The following is an 18,429-nucleotide window of genomic DNA, read 5'->3' on the forward strand; positions in this document are numbered from 1 at the left end:
CGCAAGGCGACGTGTACGCATGCACAACCTTCGGATCGCTGGCTGTCGAATGCGGTGGAGTCGCCACGTCGTGATATCCAAGCAGAGAATCTCGCCGCGCGGGACGACAGCACGCCCGTTAAGAAAAGCACTGGCCAAGTCCAAGGACACGACGTCGTCGACCGCCGACGCGCCCGACTGAAAGCGATCGCGAGAACAGGAGTGGCGGTGGCAACTCTGGCAGCCTGGGTCGCCGCCGTTCCTCGAGACGGACGTAATTCACGACGTTGGCAACGTTATCGACCACAATAGCAATGAATTGGAACGGGTAGCCGACGCGGATGGACTCCGATCTTACATACGGACTACCACGCATTGTGCTCAAGCCGGGCCAGTCGCTTCAAAGCACGAGGTGCTGAGGAGACACATGGCCAAGGAGGCGCAAGAGCGACCGATCCACTCGGACAACGTCCGCCACACGGCTGAGTTCGAACACGTTGAGTGGCTCGATTACTCCAAGAGTGCCAATCACCATCACCGCACGAAGACAGTACGTCGTCGTCGCGACGCGCTTGAAAAACAACGAGTTGTGGTGGGGCAGTTCAGCCGCGTCGACCTTGTACTGATTGGCCTTTGTCGGCCAACTGCACGGTGGCAGCACTGCGATCGCCACCACCTCACGGTCCCGAATGCATGTACCCTACTCCAACAAAGTGCCTGCCGTCCGTTGGGGCGATGCCAGGACGGTCGCCATGGCGTACTCATCGCTGTCGACCTTGATAGAGGACGTGCCGCGAACTTCCATTAGCTGCGACTGTGCAGCTCCCGATGTTCTCGTCCATCGCTTCGTTCGGTCCGAGCTCAACTGAATCGATGGGCAAATCAAACAAATCATCTCTCGATGTCTTTGCCGCAGGGAATCAGAGTGACATGGCCAGCGCCGAGGGGTACGTGGACTTCCGCTGGTACATGTAGTTCCAAAGCACATGACGGCCACGGCAAGCGCTCATTAGCAAAGCAATCTTGTTGTTCTTGGTTGTGGTAAAACACGAAATCCAACAGGACAGCACCGAAAAACACGAGCAAGTTGCTTGCACAAAGCACTGGTCGGCGACGACATACGCGCTACTGATCTAGGAGCGACAGCAGAAGCAACAACGCATGCGCGATCGCGTGCAGCGAGTTGAGGACGTTCATGACGCACCATTGCAACGGCGCGTCAAACCCATCCCAGAAAATGGTGTCGGATGCATGGCGACACACTGGATCGAACACAGCATTGAGCAGCGATTCGATCCTGATTGTACTGGAGTCTCTCGTAAAACTGGTCGATGATGGAGCCGACTGCGGGCCAAGCGGGATGACCCCATGCATCACCCAACGAAAAGCTTGTCGGAGCAGTGGCTCCTCGTGTGATGGGCTCCAAGCCACAGTTGTGCAATCGAGGCAAATGGACGCCATGACGAAGGTGGCGGGAACGTGCGGACAACGGGACAACCGTCCGCATTGACGCATGGACCTGCCTGACACAATGCACAACTGCTGGTCAAAGAAGCAAGAGATCCTTCGTCGCGATTAAATTTGGTCGAGTGGGCTAATCCCCAACAACTTGAAGCACGTGTGCATGATCTTGAGCGTGGCTTGGCACAGCAGCAATCGACTGTTTTGCTCGGGGCTGCCCAGGACACGGCATTGCGTCACAAACACTTGGACCTTCTCCGACAACGTGTACAAGTACGTGCAGAGCCAGTTGGTCGCAAGCTCCTTGTTGATAAAGACGAGGACGTCCTGGAGTTGCAGCAGCTCAACAGCGAGCGCGGCTTCGTTGGGGTCGGTGACTTTGACCACGCCCGACTGCTTGGACAGTACGTCCATGTCGACTCCGCTCTTGCGCACGATCGACGACAGACGCGCGTACGCAAACATGAGGTACACGGCCGTGTTGCCGTTCGTGGACAGCATCTTGTCGTAATTGAACACGTAGTTGGACTGAGGCGATCGCATCAAGTCAAAGTACTTGACGGCACCGTACCCGATCAACTCGGCAGCGTGGTCAACGTCAGCTTCCGGCAGCGTCGTTTGGCCTGCGGCAATGCGTTCCTGCAGCGACACCTTCATGCGCGCCTTGGACTCGTCGAGGAGGTCCACAAGGCGCACAGTCTCGCCCGACCGCGTCTTGAACCGTTTGCCCGACTCGTCGTTGACCGTGCCGAACCCAATGTGGTTGACGCGGTGCTTGGCCGGGTCCAGGATCTTGGCCATCGCGCCAACTTCAAACAACAGACCAAAGTGGTCTTGCTGCGTGTAGTCCGTGTAAATGATGATCCAGTCCGCTTTGAGCTCGTGGAGGCGATACCACAACGCGGCAATGTCGGTGGTGTCGTACAAGTACGACCCGTCCGACTTGACCAGCATGAACGGTTGCTTGTACTTGGACGTGAACACGACCTTGGCGCCGTCGCTGTCTTGCGTGATCCCTTGCGCCTCGACCATTTCAATCACACGGGGGATGATGGGGTTGTAGAACGACTCGCCCATCTCGTCCAAGCGGACGTCGAGGCGGTCGTATACCTTTTGGTACTCCTTGCGACTGACTTCGCACAGAATCCTCCACGCTTCGAGCGAGTCGGCGTCGCCCGCTTGCAACTTGACCACACCGTCCTTGGACCGCTTGTGGAAGTCTTCGTCTTCGTCGAAGCGTTGCTTGGCATTCTTGTACAGCTGCGTCAGGTTGGTGATGTCTGGCATTTCGTCCTTCCACGTCGGGAACGCTTCCGTCAAGTGCGTGATCAACATCCCAAACTGCGTGCCCCAGTCGCCGACGTGGTTGATGCGCAACACTTCGTGGCCTTGGAACTCGAGGATGCGGCACATCGCGTCGCCGATAATGGTGGACCGAAGGTGGCCCACGTGCATGTCCTTGGCCGTATTGGGCGAGCTAAAGTCGACCACGACCTTTTGTTTCTTGATCGGCGACGCTTGCACGCCTTGTTGCAAGAGCAATTCCAATCGATTCGCGACAAACGGCGCGGTCAAAAACGCATTGATGAAGCCAGGACCAGCGACAGAAAGCTTTTCGATGACGGGATTGGTCGGCATCGCGGCAATGATGGCGAGGGCCACGTCGCGGGGGGACCCGGGGGCATTCGGGGACCCTTTCAGCGCCGTAAAGATCGACATGCTCGACGTACACTGGTAGTCGCCAAACTTGGGCATTTTCGTACGAGACACTTCAACCTTGAACTGCAGGCGATCCAACATACCAGGAAACGCCGTGTCGACTGCTTCGACAAACAGAGCTTCAATCAAGCCCAAGACATGGTCGTACGTTTTCCCGAGCAACTGCGCGTCCGTCGCTAGGCTCTTCTTCGTCGGCGCCTGAGGCGAAGTAGACGCGGCAGCCACAGGAATGACAGCCGTCACGGCGGATGCAAACGCGGGGCGGGCAAAGAGCGCCGCCACGTACGCACGAGCGGTGGCCAACGGGTACGACGCTTGGGGCAACCATTCGAGCGACTTGCGCAATGCGACTCCGACAACGACATCCGCCAACGTCAACGAGTTGCCCACGGCGAATGTCGCCGACTTGATCTTGGTTTCGATGAGGGTTGACAGGGCCGTTTTGTCCAACGTGACTCGCAAGACGTACTTTTCCCATTCAAGCCACTCGTCGACAGCCAAATCGTCGGCGGCCAGCGCGCCCGCCGCAAACGCAACGTATCGGGCAATGACGTTTGCGCCGGACAGCGTTGTGGCGGGCTGCGTGGTCGTTGCTGGGATCGTGAGGTGGGCCGTCGAGCTGTTGACTTTGAGCGTGAACGGGGTCTGGGTTTCGTTCAGGGCGATGACACATTTGAGGGCGTCGTAGCCGTGAGCTGCCAGGACAAGAGGTTGCGGTGCAGCGGCCATTGTGATCTCAACTTTGTCTGGTCGCTTTCTCTTCACGTTGGTGGTGGGCTTTGTTCGTGGCCAAGCAATGACCGGGAAAGCCAATCGGCTCCACAAGAAGATGCCCAAGGATAACCTTGTGGGATATACGTTGCCGCGGGATTAACCCAAGGGCAGTTTGGGTAACGTCCCCACAGTCCAAACGTAGTGATGCACACACTTCGTCTGAGCTTCCAGCGTTCACAGATCATAGCTTGCCATACCTCGTTCGAAAACGTCGGTAGGACTAAATAGCGCTGGAAATCCCAATGTGGAGTGGATGCTGTCGATGTTGTTCCGCAGCTTCGGGGAGGCAGTGGTGATGGGGACAAACTGGGCAAATCCGAGGAACCTCTGAAATATAATATTGCACGGCCGGCTTGGGTCAAATAGTGGGGCTGAATTATCTTGCCTTATCTATTTTGACTGGGATCTTCGTGCCTGTTCGAAGATATTGCAAGATCCAAGCACCATCAAAACCGTGCGATCGCAGGATGCCGCGACTACGTTGGACGTGGACGGCCATGCTTGAGCTGCTTTGTTGGAGTATGATCCTCTTGCTCCCAACATGGGCCAAGAGCACCTTGCCAGGTCGGTTCTGGACGTGCACACATCACCTCACTAGTCCGACTTGCTCCAGTGTCTCGCAAGGAAGGGATTTCAACCGGACAAGTGGACGCGTTACAAGGACACCCCGGCGCGCTGACACTCTCTTACTTTTTGACGGGACCAGGAGATTTACACTATGCAATTGTACCCCACGGCCATAACTCGCTTGAAGCCGATGCAATCAAGCGAGCCGCCCTTGCTACACCATCAATGGCCACCGCTGGGACGTTCACGTCGACGGCTGCCACCAGACTCGCATGGAATGTCCTCACCTTGGAGGCAAATTCGACGTACGATGTCTACTTTGTCGCGGAAGCCAGCAACAGCAACGGGGTCTTTGGGACGGTACGGCTTGGTTGTCGGCGTCTTGTCCTGTACCGTGTGTCCTGACCAGCGCTAGGTCGTGTCGGTCAACGGTACAACCACCCACGCGCATGCGCCTACGCTGACGCTCCAGCACAGCGAACCCATTCGAGCTTCGTCGTCGAGCGCCGCATTCAAGGTCAACATGAGTTCCCCGGGGTTGCTGCACTACCTTGTGGTGCCGACTGCTGGGAGCCGCAACATGTCCGCGTCAGAAATCTGGTCGAGCAATCAGTCGCTGTCTCTTTTAGTCCCATCCACAGACGCTGTCGTCGTCAACGTCACGGAATTGAACGCGTTCACAACGTACGACGTGTGGTTGACAACGGAGGTAAGAGGGAGTGACGGGGTGCTGGGGGCGGTCGTCCACGCTGCCGAGGCATTCACGACCCATGCGGTCGCGCCAGACGTAGTGCATGTGGGATGCGTACCTCGGGGCGGAACGACGAGCGAACTTCTCGTTGGGTTGCGTCTCCAATTCGCACCGAATGCGTTTGCCAGCGTGTACAACACCGCTGTCGTTCGTGCTGTGGAGTATTCGATCTGGTTTGTCGCGGATGCAGCATCGCCACCGAGTGCGTACGACACCGCGTGGACCATCCAAAACGCCTCCAACACGACCACTCGACAAGCAGGGCAATGGCGCCTCGCAATTCCTGCCCAAGCAACCAACGACGTGTTCAACATTGCAGCCACAGACACCACGGTGGATTTGCATGCGAACATCAGTCAGTTGCATGACGGGGCAAACTACACGGTTGCCGTCGTGGTGGAAACCAAAGGCAGCCGGGGGTTGTTTGGCGGTGTCTTTGGTATCTCTGGATGCGGCACCCATCCGATGCCACCGAAAGTCACATCCGTTCAAGCGAGTGCGCTGGCCACGACCACGGACACTGCCGTGATGCAAGTCGGTGTGGAAGCTCCAGCAAACATCCACTTTGTCCTTGGAACCCCCGCTGTCTTCCGTCAGGTGCCGCAGCCATACTCGCTGACCTTGTTGTCCACGACGTACAATGCGTCATTTCATCGAATCGATGCTGTCCCCAGAGTGCACAACGCGACAAACGTGACGCTCACAGCGTTGAATGCGTCCACGATTTACGCCGTCGCGGTCTTTGCCGAAACCATCGACAGCTTTGGAGTGTACGGGGCGCTGTCCATCCCCATCACCGAGTTTCGGACGAACGACCCGGCCGGACACGTGGCCATTGTCGAAGCGACACCAGTCCAGGGGTCCACCACCGACATCGCCGTCAAGGTTCAGCTCACGCAGCCGCAGAATCACGTCGCATTGTGTTGGAAACCCGCGGCACCTGTGGCCTTCAAGTGCGTGAACCATACAGGGAGCGTCGTGGTGAGCAACTTTACACCTGGCTCGACGTACGAGCTGTACGCTGTAGCATTGACTTTGCAGCAAGTCCAAAGTGTACCAAGTGCCCTTGTCACAGTGACCACTCATGCCCCAGCACCACTCGTGAACGTCGTCACGCTTGACAGAATCGACGGCCGCTACGACCAGCTCGTGGCGAAATTTGCAACGTCAACGTCCGGGTGGCTGCACGCTGCACTGTTCACGTCGGATGTGTTGGAAGGCAAGCCAAATCTTACGATTCACGAGCTTGTTCGTCGGCAGGTGCCAGCCCACTATCAAAGTGCTGTCCAAATGGATGGCAGCATGACACCGACGGAAGTGATTCTGGACAAACTGGCGGCCAACACAACCTACGCCCTTGCGGTGTTTGCCGAAAGCGAGTCGGCAACCAACGACACGAGGTCGCATGTGTACGGCGATTTGCATCTTGTGAACGTCACGACGTACAAGTTGGCGCCGACGATTTTGCAGTCGGCTGCTCTTCCTCACAACGCCTCCACGGACGCCATCTTGCTCGTGGCCAATCTTTCGTCGCCAGGACGACTGCATTACATGATTACAGACACAGACTTGCACGACCCCAAGGTACTCAAGCAGCCCCTCCATCCACCGAGCCGCGCGGCAGCTGTTGTACGCCGGGGAGTTGTCGATGTCACTGAACAAGTGTGGACGACGGCGAATGAAACCCGCCATGGCGTCAACGTCACGATTGACGTCGCGCTGCCTATTTTTCATGCCAACTACACGATCTCTGGATTAGTGCCAGACACCATGTACCACATATTCCTGACGACGGAAACGTTTGAGAGTCAGGGGGTGTTTGGCGCCCTGATCGCGCCGCACTTGGCGACCACACATGCCCCGCCTCCGACATTTACATCCCTTAACGTCGTGCCTACGCCTGGAAACCCCAATTCCATTTCACTCAACCTGACCTTGTCACGGTATGGCCTTGTGCATTACCTTGTCATGCTTCGAGGCCTGCCAAACCCAAATGCAACTGCCGCGGTTGACGCACGTCCGTTTGGAGCTTCGTCGAACGATACGAACGTGGTCGAGGTATCTGAACTGGACTCGACCACGCTCACTGGGGGTCGCATACAGCGTGCGTCCCTGGAGGAGCTTGGCGCGGGGGTCGTTCACAATGGATCAATTCCAATCTCTCGGGAAGACTGGGCCAAAGTGGACACACCAACGCACAAAGCGTTCGGCGACCTCGTATCAGGGGCAACGTACGAGTTGTGCATCGTTGCCGAGACCGACGCTAGCAATGGCGTGTTTGGTCCAGTCAAGTGCTTTGCCGTGACCACGTTTGTCGATTACTCGAATGCCACTGTCTTGATCGACATGAAATCGGCAGAGCCGGTGCCAGGACGAACGGATCAAGTCGAAGTGGTGTGGCGGAAGCTGTCTGGGGCGGACGTCGTCCCGTATTTTGTTCTCGCTGAAGGCGGACATACCACGTTTTCCTCTAGCGGCTTTGGCAGGACTCGATTTTCGGAGATCCAACCAGGCCAGCATGGAGTTGTGGCAGCGGGCCGGCTGCCTCACGTCAAGGGAAGTCCTGACACGTATCGAATCGTCGTGGGTGACTTGGACGCCAACACAGCGTACTCGTGCTACTTTTCAGGAGAGACGGTCGGATCGTTTGGGGTGTTTTCGCTCGTAAACACCTCGTACCCAGTGACGACGCATGCGCCTCCGCCAGTCCTGACAAGCTACTATGCGCGACCAGCCACGGGAAACACGTCTGGCATCGAAGTCGTTGTGGACGTGGGATGCCCCAAGCACGTCCATTGTAAAGACGCGTGGGTGCATGTCTTGATTGCCTCCGCGGACTGTCCGCGCCGTCCAACGGCCCCGTTTTACCTGGCGCACAAATGCGCCTTAACGTGTGCAATGCACAATGTGTCGATTCCGGGGGGGACTGTAGCCAAGCAGCACGTCGTGTTCGTGGAAGATGCAAAGGTGCTGGCTCCAAACACAACCTACACCGTGTACCTTGCGACGGAAACGCCCCACAGCCACGGCGTGTTCTCGGCCATCAAGTCGACGGTCGTGACAACGCACGCGTCGCCGCCAACCTTTGTCGATCTCAGCGTCCACCCGAAATACGCCTCAACGACCGAACTCGTGCTGAGCTACGAGCTGTCGACGCCGGGGGTGGTCCACTTTCTCATTGGGGAAGATTCCAAACACATTGACGTCCAGTCTGTGTACAACATCAGTGCCCGCAAGGCGGCCGGAGGAGAAGACTGGCACAAGTACCCGCCACACACTATAGCGTATCGAAAAACGCTGACCGTTCCCACGACGACCCCCCGCACCGAGACGCTGGGATACTTGACGGCAAACACGAGCTACACCGTTTGGGTTGTCGCTGAGACCGCCGCGGATGCCAACCTGTACACGTCGATTGCCGTGTTCTCGAACGTGTCAACGTTTGCGCCGGCCCCGCTCCTGCTGTCGCACGCTGCGTCGCCCACGCCAGGTTCGACGACCCACTTGCGTTTGGAATACACGACAAACGATCCGACGGGAGTCGTCCACTGCCTCGTTGCAGCGTCCACGCCGTGGAAGCCGACGCTCGCTGGTCCGATTTTATTTGGCAACCGCATCGGGTACCACACTGACGTCGTAGCCCAAGTGTCGCTGGTCAATGAAAGCAGCGTCGTCGACATTCCAGTCCCATTTGCCAACACAAACTACACATTCTACTTGGTGACGGAGACGAAAGATTCGAACGGAGTGTTTGGAGCTGTGGCTGTGCTGGAGAACATCAAGTCGTCTGCACCAGCTCCTGACATCGTGGACGTTCGAATTTCTGCCACCGATGCCAGAACCGACGCCTTGACGGTAAATGTCCAGCTCAGCCGCGAGGGGACGCTCTATTATTCCGTCGCACAAGCTAGTCAGCCCTTGACTGTGTCCAAGCCGCCGCCATTCATCGTTGCAAACTCGACAAACGTGTCGTTTGTCGTGAGTGAACTTGATGCATCCACTTGGTACACCTTGTACTTACAAACGGAAACCCTGGGCAGCGGTGGCGTCGTGGGGCCGTTGGTTCAAGCAGCCAGTCCGGTCCCAACTCATGGCCCACCGCCTGTGGTTCTGGAAGAAGTGGATTGCTCGGGCGCACCAAATTGCGATGCCCTTGGTCGCGAGCCGGTATCAAAGACCTTTTTGTTGTGTGCATGCCAAACAAGATTGTGTGTAGTGTTGGTTTGTCTCGAACACGTGCGGGGAGTGCCGTGCGGGATTTGCGGGTGAAGAAACAGGACCGTCGAATGTGCCGTGCGTGGCGGGAACCAAGAAAAAAGGTTGGTTTGCAATCTACCAGAGAGTGCTTGGACGAAAACGACGACTTAGGCAAGAAGACGATCGGGATCAAGATCAGCGGGGTCAAGCAGCCATCGCAGCAATCTGTGGCCGAATTCGAAGTTCAAGCGAGTGCCAACGCGGTCGACGTGTGCCCGGAACATGCCCACATGTCCGTCGAAACGAGTCGTTGCGAATGCATCGATGGCTACACGATGGACAACCATGTGTGCATTCCGTTGTGCCCACCCAACTCGTCCATGTCTGCGCCTGGCCGGTGCCAATGCGACCCTGGATACGTCTTGGATGCGCTCCAAACGTCGTGCGTCCTGCAAGTCACAGGCAGCAGCAGCGGACTCGGCAGCGGTGGCGTGTACACGTCGACTTAAGTTGAAGCGATCTTTCTCCAAACGAACACGAACCGTTTCATGTCGGTGTCCTTTCGTGATCGGTTACATCAGACAAGACAGTCGAGGGAAACTCAGCATGGCGGAGGCGGCGCCGGTGGAGGCGGCAACGGACCGCGAGGAGGCGCAGTTGCCGCCGCCCCCGCTGCACAAGTTCGATCCGAGGAACTTTTCGCTCAGTCGTGTGCTGTACAACATAGACACGTTCATCTCGACCAAGAAAGGACAAACAGCGATGCTGGTCGGGTTTGGGTTGTTCCTCATGATCTTTTGCGGGCTCTTCTACTCGCTCATCCCACGGGGAGTGATCGCTGGCAAGCACGTGGCACAAACGACTTCGATTGAAGGGGATATGGCGAACATATCGCTTGCTATATGGACGGACGGGAACGCGACAGCTGCCCCCACAACGACGGACGTTCCGAGTCAATACACGTCCATCATCGAGAGCATCTGGGCATGTTGGCTCTTCATTGCAGACCCTGGGGCCCAGAACGAACTGCACGAGTGGGTACGTTCCCAGCGGTCCCTGGGTTTCAACTGCGCACGCTGACATCGCCCGTGTGGAATGCTAGAACAAGCGCGTGTTTGCATTCTTCGTCAGTTTGATCGGGATGGTCTACTTTTTTGTCATCATGGGCTTTGTCGTCGACTCGATTCGCGACAAGATGGAAGATCTGAAGAAAGGGCGAAGCAACGTGATTGAAAAGAACCACTCGGTACGGCTGCCCCGACAACCACGTGGATGGCTCATCGTTGCTTGGCATGCGCACGGTAGCTGCTCCTCGGGTGGTCGGACAAATCCGTGTCCCTCGTCAAGCAATTGTGCCTGGCCAACGAAAGCGAAGGTGGCGGTGTCGTCGTCGTCCTCGCTGAGATCGAGAAAGAGCGCATCGAAGCTGAACTCGAGTCGCAAATGGAACCGCACGAGTACCACGGGACCAAGGTCGTCGTGCGGTCGGGCAGCCCGCTGATCACGAACGATCTGAAAAAAGTGTCGGCCCACACCGCACGCAGCATCACGATCATGGCGACCTCGATCGACGCGGACAAATCCGATGCGTCCTGTCTGCGCGTCATCTTGAGTTTGCGCGGGCTCTTCAAGGTGCACCACGTCACGTCGACTGTACAACCTGCCAACCTATCTTGCTGTAGCTGCAAGGGCACGTCGTCGCCGAAATCCGAGACATTGACAACGAGCCTCTCGTGCACCTTGTGGGCGGTACGATCGTCGAGACCCTTGTGTCCCACGATATCATCGGTCGCCTCATTTTGCTGTCCGCTCGATCTCCTGGGCTCTCTCGGGGTAACGTTGGCATCACTGCTCGAAAAGTTGTGGCACTCACGGTGGACGTCCAGTCTACAATTCTGTGCTCGGGTTCGATGGAGATGAGTTTTACACCCAAGCGTGGCCCGAAGTTGTGGGGGTGCAATTTGGTGAGCTGATCGCCCGGTTCCCCGCGGCGACTCCCATCGGCGTCAAGACGACCGCAGGCAAGATCGTGATCAAGCCATCCATGACGTACAAAATCGAAGACGGAGATGAAATCATTGTGTTGGCCGAAGACAATGACACGTACAAGCCGGAGCCGCCTGCAGTCGTGCTGCCCGTACCCATTCCAGTTATCCCTGCCAAGGAAAAAGCAAAGGAAAAGATTCTTGTGTGCGGGTGGCGCCGAGACATTCAAGACATGCTGGTGCTCCTCGACAGCTTTGTCGAACGGGGCAGCGAGGTCCACTTGCTCAACGAACTCACGGTAGCTGAACCAATCGTCCCTGGAACAAGCTGCGGTTCTCACGTGGGCGATAGATGGCGGAGCGCGACACATTCTTGTCCCTGAGTGGCGTCGACATGTCGAGTTTGGAAAACTGCGAATTTCTCCACTTTGTCGGCAATACGTCTGTCCGGCGGTACTTGGAGCCGCTGCCCCTTGAAATGTACACGTCGATCATGGTTCTATGCGATTTCCAGCGCGAGCTCGACATTTTGAACTCGGACTCGCATTCGCTCGCGACGGTATGAGGCATTGAATTCGTGTGAGGAGATTGCATCGCCCGCGGCGTGGTCGTTTTAGGTGCTGTTGGTGCGCAACATGCAGAAGAATCGACGCGATGTGGTCAAAGAGTCGCTGTTTGCCCCTCGTGTGTGCGAAGCCATCGACCGATGGACACGCCATGCCAGCAACAAGTGTCCGTGCATTACCGAGATCCTCGACCCCCGCACGCAAAAGACGGTTGTTGCCAACTCGAGCATCGCCGGCCATTCGGACTTTGTCATGTCAAACGAACTCATCTCGTGCATGTTGGCCATGATCTCGGAGTCGCGAGAAGTCAAGCAAATTTTGTCCAAGTTGCTGTCACCCAAGTCCAACACGTTCACGGTGCAGCTGTCGTCGCGGTATTGTACACCCCACGAAGAATTGTCGTACTTTCAACTGGCTGAACGGCTGGTCAAGTCGAACGAGCTCCTCGTTGGCTACATCTCTAAGCATGGTGTGTGGCCTCTTTCTCCTGGTCGAACGTTCTGCTGATCGCGACGATATGCAGACAAAAATGCCCCTGCCGTCCTCAACCCCAAGAACAAGGCTGCGCCAGTCCTCTGGCGCAACTACGACCTCATTGTCATCACGGGCGGGTCGGCAATCGACGACAGACACGTCGACGTCAAGCGAGCTGTCGTCGAATCGATCGAGGCTACTCAGCGAAAGAATATGCAAGGGGACGAGACGAAGCGCAGAGGAACGAAAATGGTCACTGGCCTCGTGGCCGCCAACCCCCCAGACCCCAAAGTCCGCACGAGACGGTCGGTGACCAAGCGCAACATCATGCTCAATTCAGCCTCTTCCCACGAAGCCGATGTCCGGCTCACGCCAGAAGTACGACGAAAGCTGTCCCTGCTCTACGACGAAGTCCAGGGGCTCCTGCGTCAGTACAACGTGCAGTCTTGCTAGCCCCAATTCGTGCGATCAATGAATTTGTCTGTTTCGTGTGTGAAACCGCTGTAACTGTTTCCACGCCAGCGAAACCACCAACGTCGTGACAAGTCGTTGCCACGGAAAGTGGAGCGGCCATGACGGATGTCAAGGTCGTGCCAACGATGGCGGCGCAAAAGTACGCCGTGCAAGATCAGGGGATGAAGCGGGGATCGTCGGCGCAGCTCGTGACCAAGAGCAGTGTCGCCGAAGCGGCCAAGGCGACCAAGGAGCCGCGCAACTACTCGTACAGTGCCTTGATCGCATACAAAGTCGACACGTTCATTTCGACCCGTCGCGGACAAACCATTTCGCTCGTCACGTTTGGCAGTGTGTTTACGTTGATCATGGCGTTGATCATGTTTTCCGTCGGCGACGAAGAAATGCTCGACTTTGACGAAGCGCTGTGGAATTCGTGGATGTACATGACGTTTCCAGGGGCGCAGCGAGACGCCAATGGATGGGTACGTCGTGCGTCGATCTTGCTACGACTGAGTGCTCTTGTCTGGTCTGCAGAGCCACCGCGCGATTGCCATGTTCGTCTCGATCATTGGGATCTTATTCTTTGCCGTGATTCTTGGGTTTGTCGTCGACAGCGTGCGGGAAAAGATGGACAGCTTGAAGAAAGGCAAAAGCCAGGTTGTAGAGGAAAACCACACGGTACTGTCTTGTCGACACTTCGCACCTCTGTCGGAATGGATGGTCACGGTGGCATGGCGATGTAGTTGCTCCTGGGGTGGACAGACAAGTCGGTCTACCTCATTCGCGAACTCTGTCGCGCGAACGAGAGTGAAAAGGGCGGCGTCGTCGTCGTGCTGGCCGAAATGGAGAAAGAATACCTTGAAGCCGAGTTGCACTCGCAAATGAGCAGCGAAGATTTTCTCGGGACCAAGGTCGTGTTCCGATCGGGGAACCCTCTCCTCATCATCGACCTGCTCAAAGTGTCCGCACACACCGCGCGCAGCATTGTTATCATGGCAACGCTGGGCGATGCCGACAAATCCGACGCGTCCGTGCTTCGGATCATCCTGAGTCTCTTGGGCCTTCCTTATGTACGTCTACGCTAGACCAACTAGGTCTCCGACACTTGCCTACATTCTTGGCGTGCACGTCTAACCCACGGCCATGTTGATCGTGCGTTTGATAGCTTCGAGGACACATTGTCGCGGAGGTGCGCGACATTGACAACGAGCCCTTGATTGCGCTAGTCGGTGGGGGAGTCGTCGAGACGTTGGTCTCCCACGATGTGATCGGCCGCCTTGTAATCATGTCTGCGCGTTCGCCAGGCCTGGCCAAAGGTATGAGCACCGCACTGAGCACACAGCACTATGGTGTTGACCATGCCATTCTGTGGCTTGTCCTGCATAGTGTTTAGCTCGGTACTCGGGTTCGAAGGCAACGAGTTCTACATCAGCGAATGGCCACAGTGCGTGGGGGTACCGTTCGGCCAGCTACCGGAGCGATTTAGGGCCGCCGTGCCCATTGGAATCGAGACGACTGACGGGGACGTTCAAATCAAGCCCGACCCAACACGCCCAATGGAGGCTGGGGAAAGCATTGTTTTCTTGGCAGAGGATAATGACACTTACAAGGCTGAAGAGACCGCGATCGCGATCCCGACCACGCCGCCGCATGCTTTGGTCACATCCGAACGCCAGCTCGAGAAGATTCTCATGTGTGGGTGGCGGCGCGACATTCGCGACATGATCAAGCTTCTGGACGACCTCGTGCTGCAAGGGTCCGAAGTCCACTTGCTGTGCGAAGATCCCCCCATCGAAGAGCGCGACAAGCAGCTAGTCGAGAGCGGCATGGACCTGAGCACCCTCGTCAACATCGAGCTGATCCACCAATTTGGGAACTCAGCTATTCGACGGCACGTGGACCAGCTTCCACTCGAAAACTACACGAGTGTGATGGTGCTGGGCGACCAGTCGCGCGAAATGGACATTCTCCACTCCGATTCACATTCGCTCAGCACGGTGCTCCTCCTTCGGGGGCTGCAGGCGGCGCGTAAGCGGCGGATGCGGCGCCGCCTCTTCAACGAAACCGTCGACATCGGGCTCACCAAGTGGATGGGCAACAGGGACGAACACATCTCGCAGTGCCCGTGCATCACCGAGATTCTCGATCCGCGCACGCAAAAGACCATCGCGAGCAACAAAACGATTGCGAGTCACTCGGAATTTATCCAGTCGAACGAACTCGTGAGCTGCATGTTGGCTATGATCTCGGAGAGCCGCAAAGTCAAGAAGATCCTGAACGACCTCCTCGGCGCCACGGGCTGCTCGTTTCAGGTCGAACCGAGTGTCCGGTACTGCGACCCGACCGAGTCGCTCAGCTTCTTTCAAGTCGCCAAGCGAGCGCTTGTCCACGATGAAGTCCTGTGCGGCTACCAGGGTCGCGCCGCGTCCGACAGCACTGTCCTGAATCCGTCCGACAAAGATGTGGCGCGGACGTGGAAGGATATCGACTTCGTCATCATTCGAGGAAGCCGTACACGCGAGGTGGCAAATGAGAAGCTGATCGACTCTGGCGCCGAAGCCTTTCAGGACGCTGCCCGCCACCGCCACGTGGCGGACCTGGTCGAGAAAAATCACGTCGAGCAGGTGCAAGAGGAAATCGCGAAGTCGCTGCAAGTGGGTTTCACCAGCGCGGACAACAGGGTCGTGGAAGTGACCAAGGAAGTGTTGCAGCGTTTGTCGGTCAAGCTGTCCGTGATTCTGAAAGAATGCGAGCAACACAAGGTGGCTTAAACTGCTAGTGGTGACAGGTGGAGAGGAACAAGTTAATGGAAAGGATGCTCGTTCGTTTAGCTTCATGTGAAGGCCAGCACGATCGGTGTGGCAATCGCTGCCACGATGCCCACGACAAGGATCGCGATGAGCATCTTCTTCTTCGTGTTCTCCCACCGGAGGTATGCTGCTTGCTCTTCCGCAGAAATAGCATCGCCAATCGTGATGGCGACTGCGTCCAGCTCGTCCTTGACGTGCTCGACGACCTTGGTCTGTTCGTGGACGACCTTGTTCACTTGGCCCACCGCATGAACCAAGTGGTTCATTTCGTCGGCTAGAGCCAGCTCCTTTTCGAGCACATCTTTTCCCGCTTGGAATTCGTCAGTTGTGATTGTCCCTCCTTGAATCAAATCTGCCCACATGGGGCGAGTCAGGAATTCGGTCGCTGTCGCATCGACGCACCGTATTCGACGACAGCTTCATGCTTCCGGGCGTGCATGCGTTGGGTTTCCTGGAGCCGCTTCATGGTGACGACAAAGTCCTTCTGGACTGCCTTGAGCTGCGCTTTATCGAGTTTGTGCTTCGACTTTTCGAGGAAATTTGCCACTTGGCGTGACAGCACGTCCATGCTGGGTTTGGTTTGGCTCAAGAACGTCATCACGTCCGGTGCACTGCACCGATCTTCGACCACCCCCAGACACTCTTTCATCCTGTCGACCGCCTCTTGAGCTTCTTCGATGGTATGGAGCGTCGGGCCATCGGTAGGCATGCCGCGGTGCCGCGTTGTATCACAGCCACGCCAAAAATAGACGAGTCGTCCAGCAAACGCTCGCAAGGGGCGTTTGCGCGCCTGATGGCGTTCCGTCCTTGCCATCACCAAAGCAAACGGCTCTCTATTGAGTTCTTACGATTGCGCCTGGTTTAAAAAGTACAGCACGACGGGCGTGGCAATCCCGCCCAAGAGAACCAGCGCCAAGCAGAACATCAGGCACTTCTTCTTGGTTACCTGCCATATCAAGTACGCGGCTTGCTCTTCTTCCGAGATAGCGCGCCCAATCTGCAGTTTGAGGTCCACTGCTTTGTCGTGCACTTGTATGACGTCGGCTGTTTGAGCTCCGACCACTTGTCCGACCGCCTTGAACACTTGGTGGACGGTGCCCGCTTCTTCCACGAGCTTGGCGAGACGCAATTGTTCGTCCTTGGCACGTTTCAAATCGTCGGGTGATACCACCGCCGCCTGAATCAATTCTATCGATGTGATTGAGGGACATCATGGTCATGCGTCTCTCTCGTCGTACCATGTTCCACGAGTTGTTCCCGCTTCCGTGCAAAGTTGCGCTGAATCACTTGGAGCTCCTTCATTGCCTCGACAAACTCTCGATGGGTCGCTTTCAGCTTGTCCTTGTTGGCGCTTGACCGGCGCTGTGAGTCCAGGAACGCAGCGACCTGACGCGCAAGCGCTGTGGCTTCATCCAGGTCGGGTTTGGTCACGGCGACAAAGTCGACTTCCCTCCGTGGCATATCGTTGACACATTCGGCATCGATTCTTGCCATGCATTCCTTCATGCGGGCCACCGACGCTTCGGCCCCCGCCGACAGAATCGAGTCCATGGTGTGTCGGTTGGTCGGAGGAGTGTATCGAGGCTGCCAGAAATGCGCCACACGTCCGGTGGCAGGAGGGGGTTACATGTGGGCTAAAAATAGTTTACTTCAGGAGCCAGCTAGGAATGCGGCATGCCAATTTCCATTCAATTGCCCACCACTCTCCGCCGCACGGCGGCCAAGACGTTCGTGTGCGCGCTGCGTGCATGCCAGGAGACCAAACGAAACGATGCAGATGCCAGACAAGTCACATTTCTCTTTAGCCATGCTCACCAGTACAATCTACGCTGTTGCTCGAGCACGCCCCAGTTGCAATGGGCCATATGGACGTTGTTCCCGAAACCGTTTGTTTGGAGGCACCAGTCCGTGTGCACGGCGTGTTGAAACACTTGAATGTTGTTGTGCATGCTGTAGCGCCACCATTGGTTTCGGTTCTCGAACCCACACGGGTGCTGGTGCACCTTGACGACGCCATTGTCCCAGTACGCGTCCAAGCACGTCCCGTCCGTTTGGTAGTAGAGCCCATAGTTGTCGTGGTCCATCTCGACACGTCTCCACACAGCGTTGCGGCCCGAGACTTGCGCAATCGTAATTGTTTGCGAGTTCGACGACATCAAGTAGTAGTCGTAACCAAGGGTCGGCGACGAGAGTCGGTCGTTCCCAATGAAGAAGCAGTTCCCGGCATTTGCGGCATTGCAATCACTGAACACGCTGTTGGGGCTGACAATGTCGAGCGGAGTGAATTGGCGCAACCAGCATTCGTACGTCGAGTTGGATCCGTTGGGGTACACGATGGTGGGTTTGTCAAAGCACGATGGCGTCGGGATGTCGGCGTCTTTCGCCAGCACCAGGTCGACACCCATCGACTCGTTAGCGCGAGGCAAGACCTCGGCGGACGGGGTGCCAACGGCGAAGAGTACCAACAGCACGGTGCACGCGATCTTCGTCCACATCTCAAATTCGAAAGTGATCATTCAGGACGTCGATGCCGTCGCGGACGTCAAAATTTCGGCGGCGCTCGCCTGCGTCACCACCAACTCCGCTCGTGAGAAACGTTGTCAACCCGGCGTCATGAACATTGGCGACGAGGACAAGTCAAAATCACGTTTTATAGGCATGTGCGACCTGAAAGCCATTGTCCAATTTTT

The 18,429-nt window shown here is 56.8% G+C and overlaps 7 protein-coding genes across 9 annotated transcripts; 3 read left to right on the forward strand and 4 right to left on the reverse strand.

Moving 5' to 3' along the window:
• Positions 1-1,522: 1,522 nt before the first annotated feature.
• H310_02037 (arginine-tRNA ligase) lies at positions 1,523-3,978 on the reverse strand. Its single transcript, XM_008865419.1, has one exon. The coding sequence runs from the start codon at positions 3,886-3,888 to the stop codon at positions 1,555-1,557; it is 2,334 nt and encodes a 777-aa protein (XP_008863641.1). The 5' UTR covers positions 3,889-3,978; the 3' UTR covers positions 1,523-1,554.
• Positions 3,979-4,374: 396 nt separating this feature from the next.
• Positions 4,375-10,005, forward strand: H310_02038 (hypothetical protein). 3 transcript variants are annotated; one of them, XM_008865421.1, is made up of 5 exons: positions 4,375-4,497; positions 4,547-4,860; positions 4,916-9,418; positions 9,468-9,570; positions 9,620-10,005. In XM_008865421.1, the coding sequence occupies exons 1-5, from the start codon at positions 4,401-4,403 to the stop codon at positions 9,955-9,957; spliced, it is 5,355 nt and encodes a 1,784-aa protein (XP_008863643.1). In that variant the 5' UTR covers positions 4,375-4,400; the 3' UTR covers positions 9,958-10,005. The 3 variants fall into 3 exon arrangements, with proteins under 3 accessions (XP_008863643.1, XP_008863644.1, XP_008863642.1); XM_008865422.1 differs by having other exon boundaries at positions 4,916-9,570; XM_008865420.1 differs by having other exon boundaries at positions 9,468-10,005.
• A 25-nt stretch (positions 10,006-10,030) lies between these two features.
• H310_02039 (hypothetical protein) lies at positions 10,031-12,971 on the forward strand. Its single transcript, XM_008865423.1, has 8 exons — positions 10,031-10,486; positions 10,551-10,694; positions 10,754-11,080; positions 11,131-11,281; positions 11,335-11,732; positions 11,786-11,992; positions 12,051-12,468; positions 12,523-12,971. The coding sequence occupies exons 1-8, from the start codon at positions 10,055-10,057 to the stop codon at positions 12,924-12,926; spliced, it is 2,481 nt and encodes an 826-aa protein (XP_008863645.1). The 5' UTR covers positions 10,031-10,054; the 3' UTR covers positions 12,927-12,971.
• Positions 12,972-13,045: 74 nt separating this feature from the next.
• Positions 13,046-15,700, forward strand: H310_02040 (hypothetical protein; the record flags this gene model as incomplete). Its single annotated transcript, XM_008865424.1, has 5 exons — positions 13,046-13,411; positions 13,464-13,607; positions 13,673-13,999; positions 14,095-14,245; positions 14,316-15,700. 5 exons carry the CDS (start codon positions 13,046-13,048, stop codon positions 15,698-15,700), a joined length of 2,373 nt encoding a protein of 790 aa, XP_008863646.1.
• Positions 15,701-15,762: 62 nt separating this feature from the next.
• H310_02041 (hypothetical protein) lies at positions 15,763-16,448 on the reverse strand (the record flags this gene model as incomplete). The annotated part of the gene is made up of 2 exons (XM_008865425.1): positions 15,763-16,091; positions 16,142-16,448. The coding sequence occupies 2 exons, from the start codon at positions 16,446-16,448 to the stop codon at positions 15,763-15,765; spliced, it is 636 nt and encodes a 211-aa protein (XP_008863647.1).
• A 41-nt stretch (positions 16,449-16,489) lies between these two features.
• On the reverse strand, positions 16,490-17,338 carry H310_02042 (hypothetical protein). The gene is made up of 2 exons (XM_008865426.1): positions 16,978-17,338; positions 16,490-16,927 (listed from the first exon to the last, which is right to left on the reverse strand). Exons 1-2 carry the CDS (start codon positions 17,288-17,290, stop codon positions 16,584-16,586), a joined length of 657 nt encoding a protein of 218 aa, XP_008863648.1. The 5' UTR covers positions 17,291-17,338; the 3' UTR covers positions 16,490-16,583.
• A 173-nt stretch (positions 17,339-17,511) lies between these two features.
• Positions 17,512-18,146, reverse strand: H310_02043 (hypothetical protein; the record flags this gene model as incomplete). Its single annotated transcript, XM_008865427.1, has 1 exon — positions 17,512-18,146. A coding segment is annotated over one exon (596 nt), but the record flags the coding sequence as incomplete, so codon positions are not given.
• Between the last annotated feature and the right edge of the window lie 283 nt (positions 18,147-18,429).

Source organism: Aphanomyces invadans (assembly GCF_000520115.1).
Source record: "Aphanomyces invadans strain NJM9701 unplaced genomic scaffold supercont1.3, whole genome shotgun sequence".
Classification (NCBI taxonomy): domain Eukaryota; phylum Oomycota; class Saprolegniomycetes; order Saprolegniales; family Verrucalvaceae; genus Aphanomyces; species Aphanomyces invadans.

What these genes read in the sequence shown, in the direction of transcription:
- H310_02037 (XM_008865419.1), bottom strand. Translation starts at nt 3,888, where the DNA reads ATGGCCGCTGCACCGCAACCTCTTGTCCTGGCAGCTCACGGCTACGAC.
- H310_02038 (XM_008865420.1), top strand. Translation starts at nt 4,401, where the DNA reads ATGCCGCGACTACGTTGGACGTGGACGGCCATGCTTGAGCTGCTTTGT. An exon ending in GGCCAAGAGCACCTTGCCAG is followed by an intron (nt 4,498 to 4,546) that starts GTCGGTTCTGGA and finishes GACTTGCTCCAG; the next exon opens with TGTCTCGCAAGGAAGGGATT. An exon ending in ATGCCCTTGGTCGCGAGCCG is followed by an intron (nt 9,419 to 9,467) that starts GTATCAAAGACC and finishes GATTGTGTGTAG; the next exon opens with TGTTGGTTTGTCTCGAACAC.
- H310_02039 (XM_008865423.1), top strand. Translation starts at nt 10,055, where the DNA reads ATGGCGGAGGCGGCGCCGGTGGAGGCGGCAACGGACCGCGAGGAGGCG. An exon ending in ATCTCCTGGGCTCTCTCGGG is followed by an intron (nt 11,282 to 11,334) that starts GTAACGTTGGCA and finishes GTGGACGTCCAG; the next exon opens with TCTACAATTCTGTGCTCGGG. An exon ending in TGGCTACATCTCTAAGCATG is followed by an intron (nt 12,469 to 12,522) that starts GTGTGTGGCCTC and finishes GACGATATGCAG; the next exon opens with ACAAAAATGCCCCTGCCGTC.
- H310_02042 (XM_008865426.1), bottom strand. Translation starts at nt 17,290, where the DNA reads ATGGACTCGATTCTGTCGGCGGGGGCCGAAGCGTCGGTGGCCCGCATG. An exon ending in GGAACAACTCGTGGAACATG is followed by an intron (nt 16,928 to 16,977) that starts GTACGACGAGAG and finishes TCACATCGATAG; the next exon opens with AATTGATTCAGGCGGCGGTG.